This window comes from Pongo pygmaeus, chromosome 9 (genome assembly GCF_028885625.2).
Source record: "Pongo pygmaeus isolate AG05252 chromosome 9, NHGRI_mPonPyg2-v2.0_pri, whole genome shotgun sequence".
Taxonomy (NCBI): domain Eukaryota; kingdom Metazoa; phylum Chordata; class Mammalia; order Primates; family Hominidae; genus Pongo; species Pongo pygmaeus.
In genome coordinates this window covers 79,916,737-79,929,798 of record NC_072382.2, presented here as the reverse complement: position 1 = coordinate 79,929,798, position 13,062 = coordinate 79,916,737, and the positions used below count along the sequence as shown (strand labels likewise).

General features: G+C 43.5%; 1 protein-coding gene across 6 annotated transcripts in view; it reads left to right on the top strand.

Annotated features, from left to right (window-relative positions):
• Nucleotides 1-13,062, top strand: part of TENM4 (teneurin transmembrane protein 4) — a 782,056-nt gene that overhangs the window by 470,331 nt on the left and 298,663 nt on the right. For 5 of the 6 annotated variants that reach the window (XR_010127599.1, XM_063671257.1, XM_063671258.1 and 2 more), the window contains one exon: nucleotides 12,253-12,462. The exons of the other annotated variant lie outside the window; for it this stretch is intronic. Coding sequence is in view for 4 of the 5 variants with exons in the window: in XM_063671257.1 (XP_063527327.1) it covers nucleotides 12,253-12,462 (210 nt within the window). In the remaining variant the exon portion in view is untranslated. The remainder of the gene's footprint in view (nucleotides 1-12,252; nucleotides 12,463-13,062) is intronic. 6 annotated transcript variants of the gene reach the window in all.

The window sequence follows — 13,062 nt, the reverse complement described above, 5'->3', positions numbered from 1 at the left end:
AGGCGCATGGTAGGCCCCAGACATGCATGCTTTTTTGCATTTACTCTGCACAGGACTCCTGTAAGGTAGGACCACATCCTGAGGCTCCCTAGCTCTAAAAGATCAAACAATCTGCCTAAAATCAAAATAATCAGTTTTAAATCCAGATCTTACTTGCTGCCTCTCTCTTGGGTTGGAGCCCCACTTGGCCCCTTAAAAGTTGTGTGTCCCTGCACAAGTCATATCACCTCTCCTAGTCTCAGTTTCTTTATCTATAAAATGAGGGTGATGGCTATTACCCCTCCTGGATGTGGTAAGGATCACATGAGATCATGGCTGTGAAAATCCTGTGTAAAATGTAGAATAAATACTACTCACATGTAAATGTTGTTTTTATTAGGAGTTCATTAGGTCAAAATCGGTTGTAATATGTAGTGAGTACCCACTATATGTGGAATTACCATGTGGCCTGTGGCCATATGAATAAACCAGTCCCCACCCTCAGGGAACTTGCTAATAAGAACACCCAGGCATCCTGACCTTTAGTTTGCAGTATTTGCACATCTTTAACCTGGCCGCTGACAATGTCTCAAGGCTGATTTCCTAGCATTTACCTCATTGTTGTGCTTCTCTAGTCCTGTTAGCTTCCTTGCTGTCCCTCAGATGAACTTGGTCCTGCTGCAGGGACTTTGCAGTTGTGGGGTCCTTTGCCTAAAAGCTCTTCCCCCGGGTGTCTGCTTGGCTCACTCCTTCACTTACTTCAAATCTCTGCTTAAATGTCACCTCCTCAGGGAGGGCTTCCCTGACCATGCTATTTAAAATAACACGCCCATGCCATCAACTTTGTATTAAGTTGGTGTAAAAGTAATTACCGTTTTTGCTATTATATTTAATGGCAAAAACCACAATTACTTTTGCACCAGCCTAATATTTATCATACTTGATCTTGTTCTGTATAGTTATTTGCTTACTTGTTCATTGATGTTTTCTTTCACTAGAATGTAAGCTTCTGAGAGCAAGGGCTTTGTCTTCCTTGTCTGTCAGTGATGCTTAGAACACTGCCTGACAGAGTAAGCACAAAACAAATTCTTGAGGAAAAAAAGCAGTACTTACACTTTAGTAATAAAAAGATAAATCCAGTTAAAAATTGGGCAATGGATCTGAATAGACATTTCTCCAAAGAAGATGTACAAATGGCAAATAAGGACATGAAAATATGCCGAGCATCATTTGCCATTAGGGGAAATGCAGATCAAACCACAGTGAGATACTGCTTCATACCCACTATAGTGGCTGGAATAAAAAAGTCAGACAATAACAAGTGTTGGCGAGGATGTGGCGAAATTGGCACCCTCATACACTGCCAGTGGGCATTTAAAATGACATAGCCACTTTGGAAGACAATCTGGCAGTTCCTTAAAAGGTTAAGCATACAATTCAGCAATTCCACTCCTAGGTATATACCCAAAAGAGGTAAAAACATACTCTCACACAAAAATGTATACACAAAGGTTTGCAGCAGCATTATAGATAATAGCCAAAAAGTGAAAACAACCAAAGTTTGAATGAACCCAAGTTTCATAATGGATAAACAAAATGTGGTATATCCATACAATGCAATGTTATTTGTCAGTGAAATGAAATGAAATCCTAATCATTGCTTCAATTTGGATGAAACCTTGAGAAAACATTTTGCTAAGTGCAAGAAGTCACAAAGCAGCACATATTATATGATCCCATTTTTATGAAATGCTCAGAATAGGCAAATCCATAGAGACAGAAAGTAGATGAGTGATTGCCTAGGCTGCAGGGAATCGGAGGACAATAGGGAGTGACTGCTAATGAATGTGGAGTTTCTCTTTAGGGTGATGAAAGGTTCTAAAATGGATTGTGGTGAAGGTTGCAATACTCTGTGAATATACTAAAACCCATTGGATTGAACACTTTAGATGAGTGGCCTGTATGGTATGTGAATTATGCGTCAATAAAGCTGATATTTTTAAAAACTCAATGAAAGTCCTCATCGAATATACCTGTGTCAAACAAGCAGACTAGCTGGCAGGCCATCCCTGTGTGAAAACCAGAGGAACCTAAAGGGCTCTTTTCTTGATATTCAGGAGACCAGCTTTCCAGGCAGGCGGGTGAAACAGAAGTCTGTTCCTGGCAAGCACTTTTTAAAAAAAAAATTTTAAAGTCCCCAAGAAACCTGTGAGGAGGAAAGCGAGAGATCAAATGACGAGCCTGAGAAATTTACTGCGTCCTGTTTTTTAAAGACCATTTTTCCAACATAACTCACAGAGACAAATGGCCCGGGACCTGCTCCTGAAAATAACCATTGTTGAGGAGAGTTGACTTAGTGGGAGCTGCCAGGCCAGCGGAGTAAGACCCACAAGATTTAATAGGCTGGAAAAGACCTGGGAGGCTGTGGGTCTGCTGAGCTCCTCCCATTAGGGACCCAAGGAAGAAACTGTCATCATGGCTGACTTTTCTGTATGTGTGTCTAATTCTGTTAGAAATAACATTTATTGCTTTTTTAAAAAATCTCATATTCACAGTGTGTTACTTGAAAAAATTAGAATATATTTTAAAAATCAGGAAAACAATTATTTCTAATTCACTGCCCTAAGATTACTGGTCTTACCATTTTTATACAGATTGCACCCACACATAATTCAACAAAAGTCAAAATTACTTTTTACGCAGTTTTGCATCATGCTCTTTTTATATCCTATTTCCCACGTCACTTAATATTCTTTATAAACATATCTTACAATATCTGTGTGATATCAGCATTATCCCTTCATTACACAAGTAAGCATTTAATTCTTAACATTTAGGATGTTTTTCCTTTTTAACATTTTTTTTAATGTTTTACTTTTTACTATTACAAATGATGTTGTGATAAATAACCTTAGTGTAAATCTTCTGAGATGTCATAATTTTAGGGATAAATTCCTAAAAGTGGAATTGCTCAGTTGAAAAGCTTTCACATTTTAAAAATCAGTTTATACTAAATTATACTGCTAATATTAATGTATAAAAAATCTTATTTAAGGGGCCAGGCGCAGTAGCTCATGCCTGTAATCCCAGCACTTTGGGAGGCCGAGGTGGGTGGATCATAAGGTCAAGAGATTGAGACTATCCGGACCAACATGGTGAAACCCCATCTCTACTAAAAATACAAAAATTAGCTAGGCATGGTGGCGCGTGCCTATAGTCCCAGCTACTTGGGAGGCTGAGGCAGGAGAATCACTTGAACCTGGGAGGCAGAGGTTGCAGTGAGCCGAGATTGCGCCACTGCACTCCAGCCTGGGTGACAGAGCAAGACTCCGTCTCTAAAAAAAAAAAAAAAAAAAAAAAAACTTATTTAAAAAGCAACATCTATGAATACCTACTAGATGCCAGATATTTTCACATTTATTATTTCATTTTCTCATGAGGTTTTTAAAAATAATCTTTAAAAGTGTAAAAAGAACTTGTCTTACACCTATGATCCCAACTACTCAGGAGGCTGAGTCAGGAGGATCACCTGAGCCCGGGAGTTCAAGGCCACAGTACCCTGTGATTGTGCCTGTGAATAGCCACTGCATTCTAGCCTGGGCAACATAGAGAGATCTCATCTCTAAAATAAATTTTTTAAATAAAGAAATAAAAATAAAAAGAACTATATATGCTAATTGTAGAAAATTTTGAAGATATAAAAGCATATTAAAAATTTTAAATTGCCCATAACAGTGATAACCATTGTTAATGTGGTTTTTGTTATTTTTAACCAATCTTTCTTCCTATATATTTATACAAATTTATTTGTTCCATAAATATTTTTAAGTATCTGCTATGTTGGAGGAATCTGAGTCTCCATTGTAAATTAAGTCATTTATATCCTGCATTTTTTCCATAGTCTCCTTTAACCCTCAGAGCAACCTCTTGAGGCGTAGACTACAGCTACTGCTGTCTTTTGTTGGACCATAAAGGAACCTTAGAGAATATCCATCCAACAGAGAGGAAAGGATCTTTGACTGCTTTGCCCATGATCTTGGACTCCTTTGTTGACCTGCACCTAGCTATCTGGACCACTATTCCATTGCTACAGACTGCAGCCTCTGATGTGGAACTGAATATGTACTTCACTGCCCTAAAACAGGGTGGCCATGTAATTAATTGACCAAATCAATACATTTTTACAGTAAAGGGGAACTATTATTAATCAATGCAGGATAACAGATATAAATCGGGGCTGTCACTGACAAACCCGAATGAATAGTCACTCTAGATTTTCAGATTTCCAGCTCTTTGAAATACTTTCAAAAGTGGATTCCAATCCCTTTCAAATAACTAGGGAAACCAGCTCTGCCTCTCTTTGCTGAGCTGAGACTCTGAGTAAGACCAGAACACATAGGTGAGCAATACGTGGTCCCTCTTTGGCAGGATAGTGTATTCAAACAGTAGACAAGAACATAACTCACTGGAATAAAAAGCAGGGCATGATACCACTGCATTAGAATTCCTGACCCTCCACGAGCTGCAGACCTTTCTATCAGAAGGAAACTTCAGTTTTCTTCAGTGCCCCATCCTCTGCTCAGAACTGAGTATAATTTCACTTATTCAGTGAAGCAACTGAATGCCCTATGGCTAGCACATGAGAAGAAAAAGAATACATTTGGTTTTAGGTGAAGAAACTAAAATGTTTCTGGAAAGGTTGAATCCATCAGGGCAGTGTGCCACTGAGATGAGGTACCTGCTTAGGTCTAAGGATTTTGTTTTATTTTCTTTCTAGGTGTCATTTATTGAGTAATGCCTGTGTGTTGGGCTAAGTGTTTTACATACAAGCCTCTAAATTACAGGGCTGCCAGTTAAAAGGTTATTAGGAAGCTCTTCCGATAATCCAGGGAATTACCAGGGAAAAAAGTGCCTTCCCTGCAGCCCACAGCTAGTGCTCATGTTACAGTTGAGGACTCACACTTTTCTATTGTGGAAGCTCACATGAATTTTCCTACCATAGACTAGATGGGGTTTTATCATAGACCAATAAGATTCCATTTGGGCATTTAGATGGATTTCTCAGGACTGCTGAGCAAAGTGTTAAAAGGTATATTTTGTTAATGGTCTTTCTTTTTGACAGAGTAATAAACTTGTTCATCAGCTAGCCCTCATAATTTTAGTCTCGTGGTATACTCCAAAGATACACTAAGAATCCAGAACGGTTGAATGTTCTTCTTGGACAACTAGCTTGCTCTATTTATAGGTTAGATTTCAAATGCAAGAGAAAGTTACCATCACCAATTCACACAAGGATGTGAGTAATGGAAATTGTTTCTGCAGATCTCAGGATTCCCTTGTCCCATGTTCTCTTTACGTATTAGGACAGTTTCCCTAACACGTTTCCCCTTTTTTTGATATCATCAAGTAACACATTGATAAAAGTGTAATTGGCAGGCTTGCAAATCTGTCATTGCTTCTTTCCCAAAACCACCGTGTTCTCTCTATGACAGACCTACAGCTGGAGAGATGGCAGGGGAAACCAATATTGGCTGAGCCTTTACAGTGAGCAAGCAGACTGCTGGGCTCGTGGTGAGCATAAGATCACCAGTCCTTCAGCAACTGTTTGCGGTAGGTATCATCACTCCTTTTTTTCTAAGGAGAAAATTAACACTAAGAGAAGTAAAGTGACTTATCAAAGGTCACATAGCCAGCAGCGACATTAGGCTTTGATCCTTGGTTTGCCCAATAGGAAGTTCATGGTCTTTCTGCTTTAGCTGTGTTTCCCTGATAGACAGGCCTCTCCCTTTCCCTATGCCTGGTGGAAAATCCAAACCAGAGCTGATGAATTTCACTCTCACCACCACTTGGAAACAGCATTGAAGTTATGGGTTCTCATCTGGGCCTTACGACCACAGACAATTTACTTCACTTCTCTAAGCCTCTGTTTCTTCACCTGAAAAATGGAGATGAATTTTCCTAGTGAGAATGTTTTAAGGAAAAAATCTTGTGAAGAATCTGGGCCTGTTCCTGGCCTCCAGGAGAAGCTCTGTAAATGCCCCCACCCCTCTGCCAATCTCAACCATACAGGTGTCTGCACTCCCTAACTGTGTTAGCCCATTTTGCATTGCTATAAAAGAACTCCTGAGGCTGAGTTTCTTTATAAAGAAAATAGCAGTCTGGGCAACCTGGCGAAACCTCATCTGTCCCCAAAATACAAAAAATTAGCTAGGCATGGTGGCACACACCTGTGTTCTCAGCTACTCAGGAGGCCAAGGTGGGAGGATCGCTTGAGCCTAGGAGATGGAAGTTGCAGTGAGCCAAGATTGTTCCATGACACTCCAGCCTGGGTGACAGAGTGAGACCCCATCTCAAACAAAAGAAAATAGGTTTATTTGGCTCATGGTGCTACAGGCTATACAAGCACAGCACCAGCATCTGCTCAGCTTCTGGTGAGGCCCCAGGAAGCTTTTACTCATCGCAGAAAGCAAAGGGAGAGCATGTGTGTCACCTGGCAAGACAGAGAGCATGAGTATAGAGAGCCAGAGAGAGAGGGGAGGTCCCAGACTCTTTAACAACCAGATCTCAAGTGAACTAACAGAGCAAGAACTGATTCATTTCCATGCGGAGGGCACCACATCATTCATAAAGATCCACCCCTGTGATCCAACACTTCCCACCAGGTGCCACCTCCAACACTGCAGATCACATTCCAACATGAGATTTGGAGGGAACAAGTATCCAAACTGTATCACTCACTTTGTTTCCTTCTTTCTCCATCTTCATCTCCTATAAGCCAGAGCTGGGCTCATTGAGACCGCCTCTCTAGAAACCTGGATGGTTCCCCTCCACCCTTCACTGGTCCTCTTGGTTGCTGGAGTCGGGTGTGAGGAGGTTCATTTCAGTCATCCCACTCTTTTTTACCACAAACACAGTAGAAGCATCTGCAATGCCAGGTTTCCTTCAGCTGATAACCAGGACATGTGGGAAGGCACAACTACACCCCAGTCCCATGGAATCAGGCATCCTTATTTGCCCACGTGAACATACATCTGAGCCCCACCCAAAAAGCAAGCTCAGATCATCTGGATTTTCAACATCCTGCCCGAGCTGAGCCAATTAGAAAGGAGATCTAGGTGACTGAGCAGGTGCCTTATGTTTAAAGAGCAGATCCTTCTACAGTACAGCCCTGGTCTTGTCACTTTCCTGCTTTAAAAATTTCCATGACTCCCCAGTTAAGGTCTGATTTCCTTTTTCTAGTGTTCTCATTCCAGTCTCATTTCTCACTGCTCTCTTGACATAGACTTTTGTGCCATAATCAAGGTACTCTCCTTCCTTCCTACCTTCCTTCTATCCTTTATTCATCTAACAAATATTTACTACTGCTTTCTACGTGCAAGACACTGCACTAGGCACATATGGTAATGGCAAGGCAAGCTAGTGGGTGGACACAGACAAGTAAATACGGCAGTGTGAGAAATGTTGCAAGAGGCAGAGTCCAGGGAGTTGTGGGAGCACCTAGAGGGGGTGCCAAATGCAGGCTTGAAGCATCAGGAAAGCTTCTTGAGGGAGGAGGTCATGAAGTTAAACCCTAAGGATGAGTGGAAGCTAAGAGACATATATGGTGGTAGCTGTGAGGAGGAAGGAAGAGGAAAGGAAATGCCCCAGGGAGAAGGAACAAGCTTGTGCAAAAGCTCAGAGGCAAAACTTCTGTGGTTGTGCTCCATGGGTTGCCATTCAGATAGATTTAATGCAAAAAGTGCCCTAAAGTTCTGCAAACTTGGCAAAAGAGAGAGCACTGAGTCCATGGAAATGAGAGCAGGCCAGCGCGTCTCAGCAAGTCTCAGTGGACTTGGTAAGGAGAAGCTAATGGTAACAATGAGACTTGGGAGGTAAGGGGACAGGTGGGGAGACAGATTGCTAAAGACCAGGTGAAGGATGAAGGCTTTAGGCCAGAGTATTCCTTCCTCTGCCACAGATACTAATGCCCCTATCTCTTCTCATTGAAATCCTCCAAGGCTCAGTAAAGCGTTTCTCAGTTCCTCCAGTTGAAACGAGCCCCCCAGCTCCTTGCACTGGGCTGTGGTTCTGTTCTGACAGGTCCTACCTCTGCCCTGCTGAGACCTCCTTGTGCACTCTGCCTCCCCTCCTTCCAGCTCCCTTGCAGCTGTGCTTCCTAATTGTATCTCCCTCACCTTCTAGCCCAATCACCGAGTGTTTAGGAAATGTTTGTGGAATGAAACAGGATTTGCCATACTTTCGTGATCATACACTGTTTTATAAAAAAGAAAAGATGAAGACAGCTAGTCCTCACTTTACATGTACATATTTATGCATAGCAACATCTAACGTTTATTATAGGTATTTACTGGCTGCCACACACAGTTCTCAACGTGTTACTTATTTTAATTTCTTTCATCCTCGGAGCAACCCAGAAATAAGTAGGCACTCTTTTTTTTTTTTTTTTTTAATTTTCCTGTATAAAGGTGTAGAAACCGAGTTGCAAAGGGTGAAGTAGTTTACCCAAGGTCACTGAGCTGGCAAGTAATGGAACTGGATTTCAAATGTAGGCAATCTGGCTCCAGAGCTGTACTCTCAATGTGACCCTACCCTGCTCCTGTACATGCTGGATTGGTACAGCAGTGCATTTTCGTACACATATTCCAAGCACTTGTGTATTACATATGTTAAAAAACATACTAAATAGAAATTTGAAATAGATGAGTTAAAATATTTTCTTACATCCTAGGAAATAGTTCTGTGTACCCTACCTTGGAAACCACTTCAATTCGAAGTTGCCCATGACTAAGAGGAAGGAAATTAACTTGTTTCCAATAATAACTGTACCTCACAGAAACTCTGCACACCTACTAAGGGCCTGGCAACTTGTTAGGGGCTCCTGTACGTTAGTTATGAATATTCAGAGCAACCCAGAGGCCTGAGGAGAGACCGGGGAATGTGCGGGAGAAAGAAGAGACAGGGATGAGGCCTGGGAGGGCGCAGTGCTGTTCTGCCGTTCTCACCCCAGGGCTCCTGAAGTTTGTGATGGAACGATTTACTTAGTTCTGGAACTATTTATTTCATAAAGCTTGACAGATTTACTCAGGAAGAGGCTGTAACAAACACCCTGAAACAACATATCATGTTTCTTAATTTTTGTCTGAAATTCTAACAACTCAGCATGGACTGGTTATTTCAAGCTCATTAGAAGCTCCGATTGAAGATTATATTGTGTCTTTGGTTAATAAAAGATGAGGAAATGAGTGTATATTGGCTTAATACATGTGGCCTGGTAGACAGAACATTTCCAAAACTGGAACCGTAGGGGGAGTCATGAATGCGGTTCTTGGGTTCTTGGTTACCTTTAATAGACATTTGGTGAGCACTAACCACTTGCTCATGCATATTGTGTACTCACGTACATTAATCTTTAGTCCTCACAGCAGCTATATAAAAGGTAGGGGTGGCGGGTAGACAAGTTACAAATGAGAGGCCGGGCATGGTGTCTCACCCCTGTAATCCCTGCACTTTGGGAGGCCGAAGCAGGCAGATCTTTTGAGGTCAGGAGTTCGAGACCAGCCTGGCCAAAATGGTGAAACCCCGTCTCTACTAAAAATACAAAAATTAGCCGGGCATGGTAGTGCACACCTGAAATCCCAGCTACTGGGGAGGCTGAGGAAGGAGAATCACTTGAACCCAGGAGGTGGAGGTTGCAGTGAGCCAAGATCACGCTACTGCACTCCAGCCTGGGTGACAGAGACCCTGTCAAATAAAAATAAAAAATTACAAATGAGGAACTGGAAGTATTTTTCCTAATATCATAAAACTAATAGGAGGTGAGGCTGTGATACAAACCCCAATTCTGTTGAACTCCAAAGCTCACTCCACAAATGCACTGTACCCCAAGAATATACTATATACTTTCATGTAGGAGACAGATACAGATAAATAGAAATATAGCAGAGCAGATATATCAGAATCGAAGACAAGGTTAATTCAGAGAAAGGAATGCAGAATGTTCAGCCCTCTAGCACCGGGTGGTCAGTGGTGTCAGGGAAGGCAGGCTCTCAAGGTGAATCGGGAATGCTGGCTTAAAAGATTGTACGGTGAATCATAGCCTGAATTTTTAGGTAAAGAAACCAAAACACAGAGGAAGAGGCTACCCAGAGGTTGTACCTTGGTCATTGATTTCTGCTGCTTCAGTTCTTCTTGCTGAATTTATAATATCAACCAGCCAAGTGGCACACACATCAACTCTGTAAAATGTTGTCACATAAAGTTAAGCTCAGGGGTTGACCTTAAGAGTCATGGAACCTGGAGCCAGGCACGGTGGCTCACACCTGTAAACCCAGCACTTTGGGAGGTCGAGGCAGGCAGATCACAAGGTCAAGAGATTGAGACCATCCTGGCTAACATGGTGAAACCCCGTCTCTACTAAAAATACAAAAATTAGCTGGGTGTGGTGGTGCGTGCCTGTAGTTCCAGCTACTCAGGAGGCTGAGGCAGGAGAATCACTTGATCCTGGAAGGCAGAGGATGCAGTGAGCCAAGATCACACCACTGCACTCCAGCCTGGCGACAGAGCAAGACTCCATCTAGGAAAAAAAAAAAAAAAAGGCTGGGTGTGGTGGCTCACACCTGTAATCCTAGCACTTTGGGAGGCTGAGGTGGGCGAATCACAAGGTCAGGAGTTCCAGACCAGCCTGGCCAACCTGGCCAGCCTGGCCCATCTCTACTAACAATACAAAAAAAGAAAAATTAGCCAGGCAGGTGGCAGGTGCCTGTAATCCCAGCTACTTGTGAGGCTGAGGCAGGAGAATCACTTGGACCTGGGAGGCAGAGGTTGCAGTGAGCCAAGATTATGCCACTGCACTCCAGCCTAGGTGACAGAGTGAGACTCTGTCTCAAAAAACAAAGAAAAAGAGTCATGGAACCTGCAAAATCCTACAGGAATTGGTGACTGTGAACCAAGTGGGCTGCTCTTGTGTGGACAGACCACCAAAAGCTTCCCACCCTACCCTGCAAATAATCAGCTGCTCTCTGTGTCACCTCCCCCTTAGAGCCCCACTGAACCTTAAGATGGCCCTGCATTATTTTTCCTAAGGTTCAGTCTGTTTGAAAAGCTGGATGGATATGACTATGTTATAAACCTTCTGTCACTCAAGGTGGGAGAAAATGAGCAGCCCTTGCTGTAAGTGGTTGCATTGTCTTGTACTGTATACTTTTATATGTCTGTGCTTATGTTCCCTCTCTTGTAGACGATGTACTGCACATGTTGAAAGGTCAGCCACGGATAAGACTGCAAATTGTCTGAGCTCAAAGTTCTTGTCCTAAGCCATGGCCTCCTCCTTCTGAAGAGTTGGGAGTTTGCTCATAGATCTATAGAAAGCTGGGGTTTTAGAACCGTGGCATGGTAGAAACTTGGGGTCAGACTGACTAATTTACAACATCTTGGAACTCACAGAATGTGAGTGTCCTAAAATTATAGCATGTTCTCATCGTTGAACATCAGAACTCAAGAATCCTAGTATGTGAGACCCCCTAGAATTAAGCTAGTCGACAAATACTTCTACAATGCCTACTATGTGCCAGGCACTATGTTAGATTCTGAATATAAAGACATGAACAAAATTTCCTAAGGGTCTTGCTTTCAGGGAGGCTCCAGAGAATGTCAGAATTTAAGAATCATAAAATGTGAGATTCTTAGAAAAATGAAACATTGCTGTGTTGAAATCCTAGACTGCCAAAGGTGAAGCCTTGAATCATTCTCTCGGGCTTTCTCTACCTTTTTACCAGGCCTAGGGCCTGTTCCAGGCAGGTCGGAATAAAATCTCAGTAATCAGAACATCATTTCAGTTCGGTGACATCACAGAATGGCCAGCTTATAGGGGCTCAGGGATCACCCAGTCCCCACTGCTGCTTTTATCAGCGAGGCCACTGAGGCCCAGAGAGGCGCAGCTGCTTGATAGATCACATAGCCCCGTCAGGACTAGACCCCGGGTTTTCAGGTATGTCTTAAAAGAATAGGCAGAACAGAAAAGGCTTTCTGTGTGCTTCCGAGATTCCCTCTTTGCCAGCCTGCACTGAGGCCCCAGCTCTTCAGAAGGAGTTTGCAGCAACTTTCTCTGTGGAGGCATCAGCCCCGCCCCCGGCCCACGTGTGCAGTAGATCTCCCCGTGTTGGGAGCCCCCCTTCCCGTTGATGCGTGTTTTATTTTGCTCCCTCCCCCTCCCCGTGTGCCTCAAAATCAATTTTCATTATTTTTTCTGTCTGTGTTTGTCTTTGTGGTTCGCAGGTGCTCCCTTGCATTGTTCATCCGCTTCATCAACCCCTATTGAGCAGTCCCCCTCCCCGCCCCCCTCCCCTCCGGCCAATGAGAGCCAGAGGCGGTTGCTAGGCAACGGTGTGGCCCAGCCAACCCCGGACTCAGACTCTGAGGAAGAGTTTGTCCCTAATTCATTCTTAGTTAAAAGTGGCTCCGCCAGCCTGGGGGTCGCGGCGAATGGTAAGTCCCTCTCTCTTCCTACTTTTGCGGGTTTGTTTTTAAAATTGTCCTTTCGTTGCCGCTGCCTGCTTGGGCCGCTTGCCGGGCGGAGGGGCCTGGTGCATGGTGGGCTCCGGGGGAGTTGGGGGCCTGACGTGGTTCCGCGGGCTCAGGCAGCCCCGCTCTTGCCCCGCGGCGCCGCTGGAGTGTGCAAGAGTTGGGGGGCTGCTTCTGTCCCCAACCCCCATGACAGACATCGAACAGGCAGATGTACGGACAAAGATGCACAGACAGACATCACGAGAAGGAAACATCAGGTGAAGGCCCAGACAGGTAAAGGTAGAGACAAAGATTGACACAGACAGAAAAAAAAAAAAAAAGGTTAAGACATAGGCAACACCAACCAGCTACCTACTCTGTGCCAGGGACTGTGCCAGGCACTGTCACAACCATGCCCAGAGACTCAGTATTTTAGTGTCCCCATTTTCACTGGAAAAACTGAGAAGGATTACCCCATTACCCATAAAACAGCGCTGGCTTTAAAAGTTCTCCACTTTCACAGAGCCTGGAGACAGGCGGCCCTGAAGCCCCAGGCAGCGGCAGGGCTAAATGCTGGCTGCA